Source organism: Rhinatrema bivittatum, chromosome 2 (assembly GCF_901001135.1).
Source record: "Rhinatrema bivittatum chromosome 2, aRhiBiv1.1, whole genome shotgun sequence".
Classification (NCBI taxonomy): Eukaryota; Metazoa; Chordata; class Amphibia; order Gymnophiona; family Rhinatrematidae; genus Rhinatrema; species Rhinatrema bivittatum.
This window is the reverse complement of record NC_042616.1, coordinates 601,273,282-601,292,058: the sequence shown is the minus strand read 5'-3', so window position 1 is coordinate 601,292,058 and position 18,777 is coordinate 601,273,282. Positions and strand designations below refer to the sequence as shown.

Below are 18,777 nucleotides of genomic sequence, written 5' to 3'. Positions count from 1 at the left end.
GCGGTTCAACTTACGGCACGACAGTTGCGCACCCTCTGGATTTCTATCCAGGAAAAGCTCCGGACAGTGCCTGCCAAAGTGAAGAAGTACGCTGACAGACAACAGTGCCCGGCCCCGGTCCTCCTTCCAGGGAGTAAGGTCTGGTTGAGCACCAGAAATATTCGGCTACTGGTCCCTTCTATGCACCTGGCCCCCAGGTATATTGGTCCATTCACAGTGGCTGAGCAAGTTGGGACTGTATCCTACCGCCTACGACTACCATCCACGTTGCCGATTCACAGCGTGTTCCATGTGTCCCTGCTTAAGCCTGTGGTGCTCTCCACCTTTCATGCCAAGCCTCCGGAACCCATCGCCACTGAGGCCGAGACCGACGGCACCTATACGGTGAAGGATGTCCTGGACATTCGATTCCACCACCGCCACTGGGAATACCTCCTCTCCTGGGAGGGGTACGGCCCAGAGGATAATTCCTGGGAGCCGTCGTCCAATATCCTGGACAAAGGTCTCCTCCACCAGTTTCATCTGGACCACCCGGTGAAACCCAGACCCCCGAGGAAGGGGCTTAAGGGGGGGTACTGTTGCGGTCCTGGGCCGGGCCCCAGTCCCTCCACCTACCTCGGGGACGGCCCGGGCCATTTCGGGGTCTCCATGGGCCTGCAGGCCTCCAGCGCACCTCTCCCTCCTCGGGAGAGACGCCGACAATCCGGCGCAGCTGGCCCCACCCCCTGATGCGTGCGGGATTCCCATTTAAAGGGGCCAGCGCGGGAACACCTCAGTCCTGCCTTGGATGATGTCAGATGCCCTCAGGGTATTTAAACCCTGCATCTGGAGTCCCTCCGTGCCTTGCAATGAGGTTCCCTCTGTTTTCAGAGCGTCTAGTTGCTGCGTAGGATCCTGGATCATCTCTTCTGTCTTCTGGCTTGACCCGGCTTTCCCCTGGAAGTCCTGGCAGTCTCCTGTACCCAAGGGTTCAACACGTGGAGAATGATGGCTGCCTTAGGCAGATGATAGCAACTTCAGACCACCCAGCCTCCCAGGTATGTCCTGCCTAGCCACCTGGCCTTTCCCAACCCCAGCAGAGCGGGCCATGATATCAGTCAGCATGATACCTCCTGCTCTGAAAGCACACCAAGTACATTTTCTGTAATAATGCCTTCTTTGTGTACTTTCCCTGATACAAGTAAGACTGTCCATGTCTACAACCAACCAAGGTTTGCCTGTTACAGGCCTTAATAGAGGCGATTAAAGATCAGCGCTGGTTTTCTGACTACATCATCCTGAGGGATTATAATACCAACAGGAGGAATTTGTATGACATGAATTATGGATTTCAGAGATCGGCATGCATTTTTATGTTAGTGCTAAGCCAGAACTTGCCAAAAATTCAGCCTCCTGCCACTGCTTACCCTGGCATCTTGCCTTTTCCTGCTAGCAGACAGGAAAGATTCAGGCCCTCACGGTGTCCCAAATATCTCTCTGATTAAAGCAAAGTATTGACGGTAGTTTGGTTGTCTCATTTGTTTCTGTCTGGCAGCATGATGCATTACAATCTAAGCTGAAAACTGTAAAGGGTGAGGGCCATGGCCCTATCCTCTGTGGGATAGCATGAGAACAGTAAAACTATACTCTAACCTAGAAAGAGTTTCTTGAGCCATGAATTAAGGCCAATTGTCCTCTCATCCTTCAGGCCCAATGTTATATGCTGCTTTCTGAGAGGATGGGGAAATACCAGGGCTTTCATGTATGGAGCTGTCAAAAGGGATGGAAACACTGAAAATGGAGGACCAGGAGAGCCAGCAAATGCGGGGATGAAGATGAAGGATTAGGAGGAGGAGCTGATGCCAGAGGATCAATCCTTGATGATCTCCAAGGATATATGTTCATCCCAGCTTTTTTGCAGATGAGCAGAAGGGGCTAGCATGCAGTTCACTGCACACTGAGATAGCTCCTCAAAAATAAACAATTGAGAAAGAAGATACTATGGTTTGGTCAAGAATTATTGAGACTATGACAAGAAGAATAAGGTGAGTAGACAGAAAATGGAGAAAAAATAAGAGTGTTGAAGCTAAAAGCTTTTATCAAAGTGGTTTGGTAAAGTATAAGAGATGTTTAGGTGAAGCTAAGTAAGCTTACTATACAACAGCAAATAGGGGCTTCATTAAACAATACAAAAAATTGTTTAACATAGTACAGAATTTATTAAGACCCTCTAGTAAGCCAGCTTCAGATATGCCAAATTGTGAAATATTAGTTCATTTTTTCCAGAAGAAGACTGATGACCTGTATGTGACCTTTGGAAAGGACAGGCCTACAGTGGATAATAGTGAGATGTTGAATGGGATTGAAAAGTGGTCTGGTGTCTCATTACTCATAATAGATGAATTAAAAAAGATTCTTTCCCGGTTGAGGTCTATATGCAGCTCTACTGACTCGTATTCAGTTTGGATTATTCAAAGTTTAAAAGATGATATGTATAAAGTACTAATGACTACAGTGAATGTCTCATTGCAAGAGAGTTCATTGCCTGAATTAAAGAAAGCAGTAATAAGACGTGAAGAAGAATCCCTCTCTGCCATCAACAGTGATTTCAAATTCTAGACCCATATCGAATTTGCCATATTCTAAAGCGATTGAAAAAATATATGTTAATGCAATTAAATTTTTGGAGGAACATAATATATTTGATTCCTATCAATCTGGATTTAGAAAAGCTTATGGAACAGAAACCTGTGTGCTTTCATTGTTAGATAAATTACAGAGAGAAATTGATAGTAAGACAACTATATTATTAGTGGAGCTTGATGATACTGCAGCTTTTCACACTATGGGCCTCATTTTCCATCCGGATCGCACACGATAAGGGACGTTTCGCATGCGAAAAGTCCCTTATCGTGTGCGATACCAAAATGGGGGCGGAGTCATCCCCGGAAGAGGAGGAGTTGGGGCATCACCGGGGCCGACTCCGCGAAGACGCCTCGGACGACGAAAAGGTAAGGCCCTTTTCGCGTCCGGGTTCGCGCCCAATAGCTTCACCTTCTATGGTGGTGCTATTGGGTGCGAAACCGGCAGCGATCGCACCGCGACAGTGCGATCGCTGCCGGCTAGCGCAGGCCCGCCCCCCGTTTCGGTCCCCCACCCCTCATTCCCTAAAGTATCGCAGGCCTGCGATCCTTTAGAAAATGAGGCCCAATGTGTCATAGAATTTTATTAGAACAGTTACATGCTATTGTAATCAAGTCTACAGTGTTGGAATGGTTTAAGTCTTTTATAACTAATAGAAAACAGCAGGTAGTAAATGGAGCAGACTCATCTTCTCGGAAGAGCTTGGTTTACCCCAAGGATCTGCTTTGTCAGCAGTCCTAAATAACTACAGCCGCTAGCCAATATATTAAAAACAGTAGGGTAAATTATTACATTTATGCCAGGGCTCTTCAGCTGATTATACCTTGTGACACTGATGGAAGTCTGACAGAAAAACTAGTTGGTCAATTTTTGGCAACAATAAATCAATGGATGTTTCATAATATGAGTGTCGGAAAGACAAAAATAGTGTGGATAGAAAGGAATAATTTGTTAAATATAAGAAAGAATAATATTCCTATCGATATAGAGGGACGCAATCTTGACATTCATCTTGATTCTACTCTGACTTTGAGGAAACAGATAAGATTAGTGGTTAAGCTTGCCTTTTTTGAGTTGAGACTAAGACCACTGAAAATTTGTATTTCAAAAAGTGACTTAAGGGTGTTCGTGCAGGCACTCATCCTGAGCAAAACTGACTATTGTAATTCTCTATATCTACATCTAAAAGCTCTTCATTGGCTCCCACTATCACTCATAATGTGGTGTATGGGGAAGTACTTAATGGATTAGATCATTTATTGATATCATATATAGCTAGCCATACTCTGTGTTCTAATGATCAAAACCTACTGAGTTTTAGAAATTTTAGACTATAGAGACAAGAAACAGGATTTTTTTCATTTCTAGGACCAGTGCTTTGGAATTTGTTACCAAATGAATTGCAGATGGAAAGAGATTATTAAAGTTTAGGAAAAAGTTGAAGGCTAGGTTTTTTCAGCAAATGTATAGATAATAGATTATAGAAAATGTCTTATGTTAGTGTACTTTAAGGGTGATTTTAAACATGATTTTGTTTATGTAAGTGTGTTTATGTTTGTGAAATGATTGTGTATGGAAATATTGTAATCCAGATTGAACAGACATGTTCGTAAAAAGTGAATTATACAGTATTTTAAATAAATAAGAGCCAGTGCAGCCTCCTCTGCCTCAGATGTGCTGCCACAGAGGTGTCGTTGACTCTTGTGAGGAAAGAATAAGGCGTCAAAATGACCATTTGGCAGACCTGCTAGAGAGGTTGCAGGAAGAGCTGCACATAATTGGGGATGTTTGAATGCATTCTCCAGCAGGTAGAATCAAGCTAAAGTCACCGGGCTCCTCCTCCTCCTGCCCCCGCTGCAACAGCTCCTTCTGAGAGCCCCTTCCATTAGCATATGATGAGCTTGCAACCCCCTCAGAGGACTCCCCCCACCTCACCCCCAAGGCAAAGCTATAGAGTGGCTCGCCTCAGAGAGTCTCTCTCAGCTGCCAAAAGCAGGGGTTGCTGACACACAAACACTGAGTAGTTGCATAAATACGTGTGTGTGTATATATGTGTGTGTGTGTGTGAGAGAGAGAGAGAGCCTGTATATTACATTGTTAATTAACTGTAAATAAACAGGTACTGACAATTTAAAAGTGTATCTCTATCAATGCATTCCTTAGGTAGATAGCCTGGTTGTGAGATGGCACTGTACTTTAGGTGCCTCTTCTGTCTCCTCCTTTTCCTCTTCCTCCTCCTCATCATCAGTGTCAGGAAGGTGTGGACCTTCACCCTCAGCAGGAGGCTGGCCAAAAATGTCTGCTAGATCAGAAGTTCTCAACCGGTGTGTCACAATACAACACTGTGTCGCCAAGCACAAGCAGGTGTGTCACCACACTTCCCGGTTCCCCGCTGACCCAGCTGCTCCCTCTACCCTAGGGAAATAGGAATTAATCCTCCTCCCGGGCTTAAAATGCTGATAGCCTGGGCAGAGCACAGCAGGAGAGCTGGAGTCAGCGGCACCAGCAAGGTCTCTTCTTCCCGCCCCCCGTGGCTCAAAAAAGGAAGTGGCGTGCAGTGGTCGCATGCGAGGGAAGAAAAGACCATGCTAGTGCATGCAGCATCGGCCCGAAGAAGAAGAGTGTGGCACAGAGCAAAAGAGCAACATCAGCCGCCATAAGAACATAAGAACATAAGAAATTGCCATGCTGGGTCAGACCAAGGGTCCATCAAGCCCAGCATCCTGTTTCCAACAGAAGCCAAACCAGGCCACAAGAATCTGGCAATTACCAAAACACCAAGAAGATCCCATGCTACTGATGCAATTAATAGCAGTGGCTATTCCCTAAGTAAACTTGATTAATAGCAGTTAATGGACTTCTCTTCCAAGAACTTATCCAAACCTTTTTTGAACCCAGCTACACTAACTGCACTAACCACATCATCTGGCAACAAATTCCAGAGCTTTATTGTGTGTTGAGTGAAAAAGAATTTTCTCCGATTAGTCTTAAATGTGCTACTTGCTAACTTCATGGAATGCCCCCTAGTCCTTCTATTATTCGAAAGTGTAAATAACCGAGTCACATCTACTCATTCAAGACCTCTCATGATCTTAAAGACCTCTATTATATCCCCCCTCAGCCGTCTCTTCTCCAAGCTGAAAAGCCTTAATCTCTTCAGCCTTTCCTCATAGGGGAGCTGTTCCATCCCCTTTATCATTTTGGTTGACCTTCTCTGTACCTTCTCCCTTGCAACTATATCTTTTTTGAGATACGGCGACCAGAATTGTACACAGTATTCAAGGTGTGGTCTCACCATGGAGCGATATAGAGGCATTATGACATTTTGCGTTTTATTAGCCATTCCCTTCCTAATAATTCCTAACATTCTATTTGCTTTTTTGACTGCTGCAGCACACTGAGCCGACGATTTCAATGTATTATCTACTATGACGCCTAGATCTCTTTCTTGGGTGGTAGCTCCTAATATGGAACCTAACATCGTGTAACTACAGCAAGGGTTATTTTTCCCTATATGCAACACCTTGCACTTGTCCACATTAAATTTCATCTGCCATTTGGATGCCCAATCTTCCAGTCTTGCAAGGTCCTCCTGTAATGTATCACAGTCTGCTTGTGATTTAACTACTCTGAATAATTTTGTATCATCCGCAAATTTGATAACGTCACTCGTCGTATTCCTTTCCAGATCATTTATATATATATTGAAAAGCACCGGTCCAAGTACAGATCCCTGAGGCACTCCACTGTTTACCCTTTTCCACTGAGAAAATTGACCATTTAGTCCTACTCTCTGTTTCCTGTCTTTTAACCAGTTTTTAATCCACGAAAGGACATCGCCTCCTATCCCATGACTTTTTAGTTTTTGTAGAAAACTCTCATGAGGGACTTTGTCAAACGCCTTCTGAAAATCCAAATACACTACATCTACCAGTTCACCTTTATCCACATGTTTATTAACCCCTTCAAAAAAATGAAGCAGGTTTGTTAGGCAAGACTTCCCTTGGGTAAATCCATGTTGACTGTGTTCCATTAAATCATGTCTTTCTATATGCTCTATACAATTTTGATCTTGAGGATAGTTTCCACTATTTTTCCTGGCACTGAAGTTAGGCTCACTGGTCTATAGTTACCCGGATCGCCCCTGGAACCTTTTTTAAATATTGGGGTTACATTGGCTACCCTCCAGTCTTCAGGTACAATGGATGATTTTAATGATAGGTTACAAATTTTAACTAATAGGTGAGAAATTTCATTTTTTAGTTCCTTTAGTACCCTAGGATGCATACCATCCGGTCCAGGTGACTTGCTACTCTTTAGTTTGTCAATCTGGCCTACTACATCTTCCAGGTTGACAGTGATTTAGTTCAGTTCGTCTGACTCATCACCCCTGAAAACCATCTCCAGAACTAGTATCTTCCCAACATCCTCATTAGTAAACACGGAAGCAAATAATTCATTTAGTCTTTCTGCAATGGCTGTATCTTCCCTAAGAGCCCCTATAACCCCTCGGTCATCTAATGGTCCAACCGACTCCCTCACAGGTTTCTTGCTTTGGATATATTTTTTAAAGTTTTTATTATGAGTTTTTGCCTCTATGGCCAACTTCATTTCAAATTCTCTCTTCACCTGTTTTATCAATGTTTTACACTTAACTTGACAATGCTTATGTTTTATTCTATTTTCTTCAGATGGATCCTTCTTCCAATTTTTGAAGGATGATTTTTTGGCTAAAATAGCCTTTTTCACCTCCCCTTTTAACCATGACGGTAATCGTTTTGCCTTCCTTCCACCTTTCTTAATGTGTGGAATACATATGGACTGTGCCTCTAGGATTGTATTTTTAAACAATGTCCAAGCCTGTTGAACACTTTTAACCTTTGCAGCTGCACCTTTCAGTTTTTTTCTGACTATTTTCCTCATTTTATCAAAGTTTCCCTTTTGAAAGTTTAGTGTTAGAGCTTCAGATTTACTTAATGTCCCCCTTCCAGTTATTAGTTTAAATTTGATCATGTTATGATCACTGTTGCCAAGTGGCCCCACCACCGTTACCTCTCTCACCAAATCCTGTGTTCCACTAAGAATTAAATCTAAAATAGCTCCCTCTCTTGTTGGTTCCTGAACCAATTGCTCCATGAAACAATCATTTATTACATCCAGGAACTTTATATCTCTAGCAAGTCCTGATGTTACATTTACCCAGTCAATATTGGGGTAATTGAAATCTACCATTATTATTGCACTGCCAAATTGGTTTGCTTCCCTGATTTCTCTTAGCATTTCATCATCTGTCTGACCATTTTGTCCAGGTGGACGGTAGTATACTCCTATCACTATACTCTTACCCAACACATATGGGATTTCTATCCATATAGATTCTACTGAGCATTTAATCTCTTATATGATCTTTATCCTGTTGGACTCTATACCCTCCCGGACATAAAGTGCCACACCCCCGCCAAGTTGATCCTCCCTATCATTGCGATATAATTTGTACCCTGATATAGCACTGTCCCATTGGTTATCCTCCTTCCACCAAGTTTCTGTGATGCCAATTATGTCAATCTCATCATTTGCTGCTATACACTCTAACTCTCCCATCTTACTTCTTAGACTTCTGGCATTGGCATATAGACATTTCAAAGTGTGTTTTTTGTTTGTTTTAACAACCTGCTTTTCAGTTGTTTGGGATAATTCGGAAATCATTAGTTTTGGTGGTTTTTTACATATAGGCATATGGACTATGTTTGCTTTTAATGGAACTTCTCTGTTGGGATGCCTTAACTCTCCTGTTTCATTAGTATCCTTCAAGGATACATTTCTCCGAACCATGGATCTCCTTTCTCAAGGCCACGAGGGCTGGAAGCGGAGGAGGCTGCTGCTGCTGCGAGGGCTGGAAGTGGAGGAGGCTGCTACTGTCGCTAGTTTGGTGGGGGGAGAGAGCGAGTGAATGAGTGAGCAAGTATATGTGTTTAAGATTCTGTGTGTGTGTGTGAGAGAGAGAGAGAGAGAGAGAGATAGACAGCATGTATGTGAGTGAGTGATTGAGAGCCTGTATGTGTGTGTGATTGAAAACCTGTTTGTGTGAAAGAGAGTATGTGTGTGTGATTGAGAACCTGTGTGTGATTGAGATCTTTGCGAGTGAGAGAGATAGCATGATTGTAAGTGTATGATTGAGAACCTGTATGTGCAAGTGAGAGAGATCATGTGTATGTATGTTTAAGAGACTGTGTGAATAAATAAGAGAGAAAGCATGTGTGTCTGTGTGTGATTGAGAACCGGTGTAGGTGTTATTGATTTTATATTTCTTGATTTGTTTTGAGGACTGGTGATGTTTCTCTTTTTCCTTTGTTAACTGCATACAGTCTCTCTGGCTTGTTGCAGTTTCCAGTTCATTTTTTTGTCTGCATATTTCTAGTGTTGCAGCCCCAGTCGTGGCACTCGCGACCGGGACCTTATCTCGATCTTCCGGGTTTGGGACTCGGGCTCGCTGCGGGGGTCCGCCGGGTCCCGGGCCTGTTCTTCAGCGTCGTTTCCACGGGGCGACGCTGCCGGGGCGCCAAGACCAGCTACCCTCCTCCTAGGCACGCACAAAGAGCCCGAACTTGTAGGCCCTTTCCCGCCACTCGATGCTCCGCCCGCCTCAGTGACGTCAGACGCCGGCAGGTATGTAAGGCCGGTGCCTGCCTCGGTTAGACGCCTTGCAACGAGGTTACCTTGGGGTTCCTAGTTGCTGTGTGCCTCGGAGTTTGCTAATGTCTGTTAGTATCCTCCTTCAGTTCCAGCCTGGTTCCTGCTTCTGTGCCTTGCTTCAGTTCCAGCCTCAGTATCCTGATTCAGTTCCAGCCTGGTTCCTGCTTCTGTGCCTTGCTTCAGTTCCAGCCTCAGTATCCTGCTTCAGTTCCAGCCTGGTTCCTGCTTCTGTGCCTTGCTTCAGTTCCAGCCAGGTTCCTGCCTCAGTATCCTGCTTCCATTCCAGCCTGGTGCTAGTCTTAGTACCTTGCTTCAGTACCAGCCCGGTCCCTGTCTCAGTATCCTGCTTCAGTTGCAGCCTGGTGTCTGCCTTGATCCCGGATCATCATCTCTACGTCCCCGCTCGCCTAAGTCCCAGCGGCCGGGCTCCTACGGGCTCCTCCCAGGGGAGTCTTGGCTTCCAGGGTAAAGACATCTTCACTGACCTCCTAAGTCCCCGCGGCTGGGCTCCTACGAGCTCCTCCCGGGGGAGTCTTGACTTCCAGGATGAAGACATTTTCCTTGTTCACCTAAGTCCCAGCAGCCCGACTCTCACAGGCCCCTCTTGGGGAGTATGGGTTTCTAGGGTCAACGTCTACTCCTTCACCTGGTCCAGTGTCCGCCTCCTGGCCTGCGCCTCTCTCCACGGAGACAGTAGTCCACCTTTCCCAGTCTCCACCAGGCCGGCCCAAGAGTCCACTAAACACTCACAACATCTAGTTATGATTTATGGTCTCTTTATTCTTTGTTAGGTGACGGTCTGCACATGTGACTGAGGTGAGGTATTCTGCTGGTGTGTAGTTTCTGTGTAGGCTCTATAGCATCCTGGTTTGGTCCATTTTCCTAATAGGAGGAGTATTGGTGTCTTAAGGCCTGGTGTAATATTTTCAGTGTTTCCTTTTCTTAGGTAAGGTGGTTACTGTTTGAATGTTGGAAACTGGTGTTTTGGTATGGAATGTTTACTATTTATGCAATTTCTGTTCTGACAGAGTACTTATCTTTCCCTTGTGTCATTCTTAACAATAAAAATAATACTGGACTTATATTTTTTATTTCCGCAGTGAATTGTAATGAGCAGTGTGTTACACATGGGAGCGTGGTCTGTCAGGTGTATCACAATGGGAAAAGGTTGAGAAACACTGTGCTAGATTATGGTGCACGCAGCAGGCCAAACAATGTTACCGGTCTTAGTGGGGGTGTATAACTGTCCAGATACCTAAAGCAGGATTTGAAGAGGCTAAAAGTCCTATTTAATAATACATCTCTGTTCTGCCTGTGCTTCTCATTGTAGCCTTCCTCTGCTGGACTCATGGTATGCTAGGGGGATCATAAGCCAGGTTTTGAGGGGATAGCCTCTATCACTTTTGGGAAAGAAGATAAAGAAATGTGTTAGAGAGGAATTGTTGCTGTTCTTTGGTGAGGCTTCAATAGGCCTCCTTGTACAGAACTGCAAGGACTGACAGAGGCACAGTGAGAAACAGAGCAATGGCTAGGTAGAGATTATTGGTTGCCTGAGTTGCAATCCTACCTAAAAGCCATCCCCCTGTGGTTTTGCCATGCTTGAGGACGTCGTATATGCTTCACTGTGATAGAATATAGACATCTTGGCATGAAACCCTAAGAATGGCATCTTTATGAGATCTGTGGCATTACAGACCCTTCACATGTTGAAGGAGAGAAGACGTTGCGGTTGCAGTAGCTGGTCTTACTCTCAGCAATGTGTAGAAAACTGATTAAAAGTGAGCAATGTCTTAAGATTCTGTCATGGTTTTCTGTTGCTGCTGTATATTAGCAGAAAAAGAAATATATTGATTTTTCTCCTAAGTAAAGCACTCAAAAACTGTACAATTCGGTGTGAGATCCCTGATTTACTTGATCCTGCTGTGACCTCAAGAGGGGTCTGGAAGCTGCCAATGGTGAAAAACCCAGAGTAGTAGCGACTTTCAGGTGGATTGGCAAAGTGTGGGACTCTCTGGGAGGAAGGCCACAGATCCCCTTCCAACTCCTGGCACATATATAACATGGTTTCCTTATTAAAACTTAACCTACAAATCATTTGTTCCTCTGACAGGCCAAAAACTGGGTTCCGGACCTATATATATTCTCTATGGGGAACCTCCCCTCCTCTGTTGATTTTCTATGTGCAGACGCAGATTCCATAAAATCCACACATTATCAGTATTTATAGCAGCACTATTCACCACCACCAGAATACCCACAGCACCCAAAAAGCAGGCGCACACACTCTCAAACTACGGGCATGCACATTAACAGGCACACAGACTCTCGAGTAGAGAAAACAGACTATTGACAAACACACAAGAAATGAAAGAGAGCACCCAAACAGATAGTCACAAGTAGTAGCAATTGTTCAACAAAAAACAACCCACAGCTATCTCAAACAATCCACAACAATCTCCAATCTCCAGCACCAACCACCAATCCAACCAATCCTGGTTGGGATCTGCAAATACATGCTCATTTACATATTTAACAAGCATAGTACTTGCATACATCCTCAAACATGTGAGCATGCTTTTAAACCTGCTATTTAACCCGCATAATTTAAACTTCATTTGTCATTTGGGACCTTGTGGTTGGATTGGTGGTTGGTGCTGGAGATTGGAGATTGTTGTGGATTGTTTCAGATAGCTGTGGGTTGTTTTTTGTTGAACAATTGTTACTACTTGTGACTATCTGTTTGGGTGCTCTCTTTCATTTCTTGTGTGTTTGTCAATAGTCTGGAGCCAATTATCTGCTCATCCCTAGAGGTCATCCATACAAACCACATTTTAGATACATTGGCAGGATAGAATAGGGAAACTTGCATTGCCACTGCCAATGACGTACCTACTCTGTGGATAAATGGAGGCCTTTGCTTTCTAATGCTATTAATCTGTCACCATTCACAGCATTAATTCACTAGAAAAAAAATAAAGAATAAATAAATTCATGACTTATTTAATAAATATTGTGACAGTCTTGAATTACAATCAGATCCATGATATGGTAATATTATTATTTCACATTTATTGATTTAAGTATCTAATGAAATAACTTATAAAGTAGGAAGCAACTCAACACCGATGCCCAAGCACTATGTAAAATTAACTGCTTTTACGACCTCTCTTTTCCAATCTTTAATCAGGCAAATTTTATCTTAGTTAAAAATTTCTAAAAGCTGTAAAGAATAGTTTGAAGTAACTTTCCTATGTCTAGACAGACTGAAATTTAGATTTTATATTTCCCCAAATTCTGGGGGAAAAGAAGATTAAATCTAGTCAAAGAACATTTGGTTATTTTTGGTTCAAAGAAATTCACAAAACTTCAATGTGTTCTGTGACTCGATCATCCTTCTGTAAAACACAGCATGGATGCCATGGCTCTTCTCTCAACTTTATTCATTAATTTGACTTCAAAATATTTATTTAGGAAATTATTAGATTTAATCCTACTTTTGAAGTTCTCTTGCTGAGGGGGAATGTCTGTATTTTGTCAGGTTTATTTAATCCCATCAATTTGCCTGTGGTACTTGCCACCATGACGTTATGTAGCCCCCCCTTCCTTGTATACCTCTAAGACTAGGGAGGACACATGATACCAGGGATTCATTCTGATTTAGTCATGAAAATCCCTGGTGTGGATCTTCCAGGGGGAAGGATTTCCTTCAGGGCCCAAGGTGTTTTGCTGGTTAAGTCAGTGTTTCCCAACCCTTTCTTGGAGGCACACCTATCCAATTGTGTTTTGAGAATATCTGTACGCATGAGAGAGATCCATGGGTTTTGAGAATATCCATATGCATAAGAGAGATTTGCATACATTGGAGACCCAGTGTATGCAAATCCTTCTCATGCATATTCACTGTAGTAACTTTGAAAACCCAACTAGTCAGGTGTGCCTCCTGGAGAGGGTTGGGAAACACTTACCAAGTACTGATGTTCCACAACTAAAAGTGTTTAGTTAAAAAACAGTTCAAATTAGAAAGATTGCAGTTTGCACATTCTTTAAACAGGAAAATATTCCAACAGGTACTGAGATTTCACAAGCGGCTTCCATCCTTGTTGTTTCACACTTGTGGGATCCTTTCACACCTTTTCCTGGGGTTTAATGCTCCCTTGGATGGATACAAGGCTCCCTGACCCCTTTTTGGTATCTGATTCTCCAAATACTTGAATCCTCATCCTGCACACTTTTCTCTTCCTTTTTTCCCCTGGACTCCTAGGCACAGAGAACTAGATAGGCAGCTCTCTCCTTTCTTTCTTCTCCACCGCTAATTACCACTGACATCTAACATTCACTTTTTGCTCCTCCTGCAAAGATATTTGTTCACAGATTGAATTCAGATTGTCTTCTTTCCTCAATAGAAAACCAGGCCCAAGGTGAGAAGTTTACTCCCTCACAGCAGGGATATTCCACCCCACTGCTGGATTATTTCAATTTCAGAAGCACTATCATCACAGGGACTTTTTCTGTGTGGCCCTTATACCCATTATAGGACTCCAGAGACACTGGCAGAAGAAGACAGTTTTTCTCCCTTCCCCAAACTCCAATAGACATAGAAGAGACTGGATTTCTCTCTCTCTCTCTCTCTCTCTCTCTGCTACAAACCCTCTCACCAGAATGTTCCTGTGCTTCTCTGACCAAAACCATGAACTACTCCATTGTGGACACTCGTTGAGTGTGACACAGCAAATGGTTCAGTTTACTTACTACTCTGACAGTCTTGATGGTCTTAATATGTCCTCTGGTGGGAGGAGAATAGTCCTTAAGGAAGGATCTATGACATGACAGTTACATAGTGTATAAGTGATGAGTTATGGAAGGGCTATACAAATATAGTACTGCAGTACCGGTTGAACAGAAAGTGCATAAAAGGTGCAATGCAGCTGCAAAGACTTTCATAGTCACTGTAATCATGACACTCAAAACCTTCAAAACTGCAGTAAATTCCTAAGAAGAAGACAGATTCATCAAAACTCACCTATTACAAAATCACAAAGTGCCAGGTTAAGAAGAAAGAAATTACTCTGACTTCTTAGTCTCTTGTCTACTACGAAAGCCACAATAACAAGAGTATTACCCAGTACTGTAACCAAGACGAGGAGAGACATTAAGATAATTAATGTTACCAGAACTTCTCCTGAAAATCGACTTTCCATATAACTAGCATCAGAAAATACCCCAAAACCTTCGCCTGGATTTATTATGGAGATATTCCCTCTCATGTGCACATAAAGACGCAGAGTGAACATAATTATACCTGAAAATTAAAAACAGAAAAAAAAAACATTAAAAATGTGTACATTCTGTCTAATCAGCATTCTCAATCAAACGCAAGAAATCCTTGTAGCTCTTTACCGTTCAGGAATCTGCAGATTATGGCAGAAAAATAATGAACAGATATTTAAAATGTTGTTGCCCAGTGGTCTTTGCGAGTTTTATGTTAAGTTATTATCACCATCGAGTTAAAAGTTATCTTATGCAAAGAGCCTCTGTTCCTAATATTTCATATATAGGCTTTGTCTTGGAGTAGCAAGACTTGTTGAAATCTGCAGAAAATGTCCCTAGTTCCTATCAGTCAGTGTGAAGCCAAACTCTTTCCAGCTGGGTCTGGGCTTTATATCTGAGTATATAATGGGATTCCCTGAGGTTAGTTCTCCTCTTCCTGTTTTCAGTTGCAGCAGAATTCAGTTTTTCCTCATTTACAAGATAATAGTCTGTCATGAGAAAAGAAACTCTAGGGATTCAGATTGATGATTTAGCCTTTGGCAACAAAATCTATCAAGAATAAACAAAAAGAAATGGCATATTTTACAGAAAGTTGTAAAGCTCTATTTAAAGTTGAATAGCAAAGTAGTAAAGGTTTTCAGACTAAATAAAGTTTCCCTACCATTTTCAGCTTTCTAAGAATTATAAACACCCATTCTTGATCCTGCTATTCATGCATTCCTGTACCCATCTATGTCATTGACGGCTAGAAAAATCTTTCGTTTCAAAAACATCTGTAATTGTTAGTTCAATTGAAATAACTTTATATTTAGTTGCAAAGCCTACTGTTTATAAACCTGGATAAAACTGACTTATTAAAGTGTGCCCCATAGACCAGGAGTCGGCGATCCCCAGCAGGTGTGCCAGATTGTGACACCTAATAACATTTGGCTTTGCAGGTTGCCTTCCCCTGCTGCTCAAAGCTAGCGATCTTAACCAGAGGCATCAACCTGGTCCTAGCCCTGCCACTGAGGGATTCTCAGCCATTGCTCAATTGTGTCACCTACTAGCCTGGCTTAGGATACAAGTGTACAAGCTTCCAGAGAAACCCAGGGTCTGTGCATCCTGGCCAAGGATGCTCACTGCAATAGCTGGGCTAAGTGGGATATCAGAAAATAGAGGAAACCCTTGTGAGGCTATATTTGAAAAGTTCAAGGCTGGTTCTGATTAAAACCTAAAAGTATCCTTCCTTTTGGTAAAGAAATTCCTCCAGACATGTGAGATAACAACATTTGAGAAAAAATTAATACATTGTTTGGTCAGTGGAAAGTCATCCTTTTTGACTGATCAGTAGACTGTCTCTAGAGCAGAAGGTTGTGAGTTGTAGGTCCAGCTGAGACATATCCTCATAAATTCTTCCTTTAATTGAAGCTACCATTTCATGCTGATAACATTTGGCTACATAATTATTGATGGATTTCTTTTTTTGATATTCACAGCACTTTCACAAGAGCTTTTTGTCCATTAGAGGCCTCCATTAAGGGCTAGAATCCCTGCCCCTATATAAAGAATAGTCATGAATCCAAAAATATTTGAGGCCAGAAGCTATGAAGGAAATGCCACATGAAATTGTACTTTGCATCACGACTTTGTAATCACCAGTGGATAACTGTGCAGGAGATATTATTGTTTGAGACATTTTGTATCACCATAACAGTTGGGCAATGAAACACTTCAAATTGCCTCAACAGATAAACACATTCTATTTTCAAATTCATGTAGATAGAAGCAAAATAATTGTAATTACACCAAAAATCACAATGCTTGTAATTAAATGTGCATGTTATTTCATGAAAACTATTAAAAGAAGAAAGGAGCTGAATTCAGGCGCTTTGCTTATGTTATGGCCAAGTTTCCTTTGTTCTATTTCCCCTCCTTGGCCCCCGCCCCATTCCCATGGATATAAATGTAGCGTATTCTCCCCACACTGTCTTACATTAGAGGGAAAAATGAGGCAAAGGGGAATAATTTATCAAAGATTCTCTTCCTTTTTACTCCAGTATATACATTGCTACAGGTTGAATTTGGGGTTTCTCAACAGAAAATAATGTGGTATCCCTGTGAATTTTCCTTCATAAATTTGCAGAAGTATTTGCATTAGGAGAAAACTTTAATAGATCCTCCTTCTATTATTTTTTATTTTTTTTTAAAGGACATATATATTGTGCGTGCAGAAACTTGAAAAAGTAATTCCCAGAGTATGATTCTTAAATGACCCAAATCTGCATGTACGGAAGCTGCAGGATCTCAGGCTGGCTTACACAAGGCAGACGTGACAATTTATAATGATGAGGCTATGGGGAGTCTGGAAGAATCCTCTCTTTCGGCCTCACACACACTCACTTCCAGACTTGCTACCAATAGGAGCGGAAAGAGGGAAGATTGAGTAGATAGCATATGAGAAGAGCTAATCTGCTCCCTAATCCAGCCCCTCTCCTCCAATTGTTTCCCCTGCTTCCTTCCTGTCATGCAGGGAACAGGAGGGTGGGGGTGAAGCTGGAGCAGACAAAAGGGAGAAGCAACACCCCCCAGCCCCTCCTCTCCCAGTCAGCAGCCGGCAGAGAACAGGTGGAGAGAGAGGAAGCTAGGGTGGACTAAACACAGAGCAGAGCACAAAAAAAGTTGCTTTGTTCCCTAATCTGCCCCCTCCCCCCATCAGAGGTGCTACCCTTTTGTCTAGGGACAAGTGAGGAGGATCTGGAATAGATACAGGAGCAGAAAAAAAGAAACTGAGCCCAACCTGTTTAGGAATAAAAAAAACATGTAAAAATCAGAAAAGAGGGCAAGCTATCTACACAACACTCAAAATAACAACAAATTTGAAGTAATAACTCTCAAAAAATGTTATATCTTGTTTCACATTAAAGACCTGCTAAAACGCAGGCCAATTTCTTACATCACTTTGTGAATTTTATGAAGTGTTATATGAAATTGGTCTGCGTTTTGGCAGCTGTTTAATCTGAAACAAGATATATTCCGTATATAAACAATGTCTGAGAGTTATTGCTTCTACTTTTTTGTTGTTATTTAGAAAAAAAAAACACCCAGACAAAAAGCAATTTATTTTCAGTTTACTAACTGGAATATGTTATGTATGCAGTGATTTTAGCAGCCTTATGGATCCTGGAGTAACTGATTCTCTGCAGAGGAGGGAAACTACAATTTCAAGTGTACATTGCTTAGAGTAATAATTATTTTTAGGATCAAGCTCATAATAAAACTTTTCATTCAATTTGGCTAAATTCAGTAATTTATTAAGGGTTTTAATCAATTAAACATAATTGATTCAATATACATACATATCAAATGCATAATATTCCATTATTCAGCTATTTCACAACATCTAAATTGACTCATAAAATTAATTAATTGAAAGCCTGCACAGATTCAGAAATGCAGCAATCCTATCAGCTAAATAACCCCAGATACTTAAGGTTCAATTCTGTGAACTTTTCAACATAATTAGAAGTTAACATCTGTTTTTTTACCACATTGAGAAACAATCAGTGATTGGAGCACTGTGCAGACTCTCTCTCTCTGGACAAGAAGCCGCTGTGGAGGGCAGGATCACAGGAACTTCAGTGTTAGCAGTGATTCAATGTAGGGGTCTCCAATCAGTGTCTGTCTTCAAAGTCAGGTTGGAATGCAGGCAGTTTCTGCATTTGAGTATCAGCAGTAGTAATGCTGGTTTCAAGGGTGTATCGATTGGCTGACTGGGACCTGGATAATGGTAGGCTTCATGGAAGATGGCTCTCTTTTGTTCTTGGGATTTACTTTATAGGTAGTGAACAGGCATGGTGCAAGATTATAAGAACTGCCATACTGGGTCAGATTAAATGTCCATAAAGCCCAGTTTCCTGTTTCCAACAGTGGCCAATCCAGATCACTAGTATTTATTATTTATTTATTTCTTTATTTATTTTATTTAAGGTTTTTATATACCGGCATTCATGATACAATCACATCATGCTGGTTTACATTTAAACAGGGGTGCAATATAGACATCAAACTTGAACTATAGTGCAGAAGAAAGCAGTTACAAATAACAAGGACTGTTGAACTGGGAGAAGAGAGAAATAAAGGAAAAGGTTAATAACGGCAAATTATTTACAAAAAAATGAAATTGAGCTGACTTTGTAATGTAAGTAGATGGAG

General features: G+C 42.0%; 1 protein-coding gene across 1 annotated transcript in view; it reads right to left on the bottom strand.

Annotated features, from left to right (window-relative positions):
- Positions 1-18,777, bottom strand: part of LOC115083363 (histamine H3 receptor-like) — a 64,553-nt gene that overhangs the window by 19,555 nt on the left and 26,221 nt on the right. Inside the window, exon 2 of the mRNA XM_029587162.1 lies at positions 14,336-14,614. Coding sequence (XP_029443022.1) covers positions 14,336-14,614 — 279 coding nt within the window. The remainder of the gene's footprint in view (positions 1-14,335; positions 14,615-18,777) is intronic.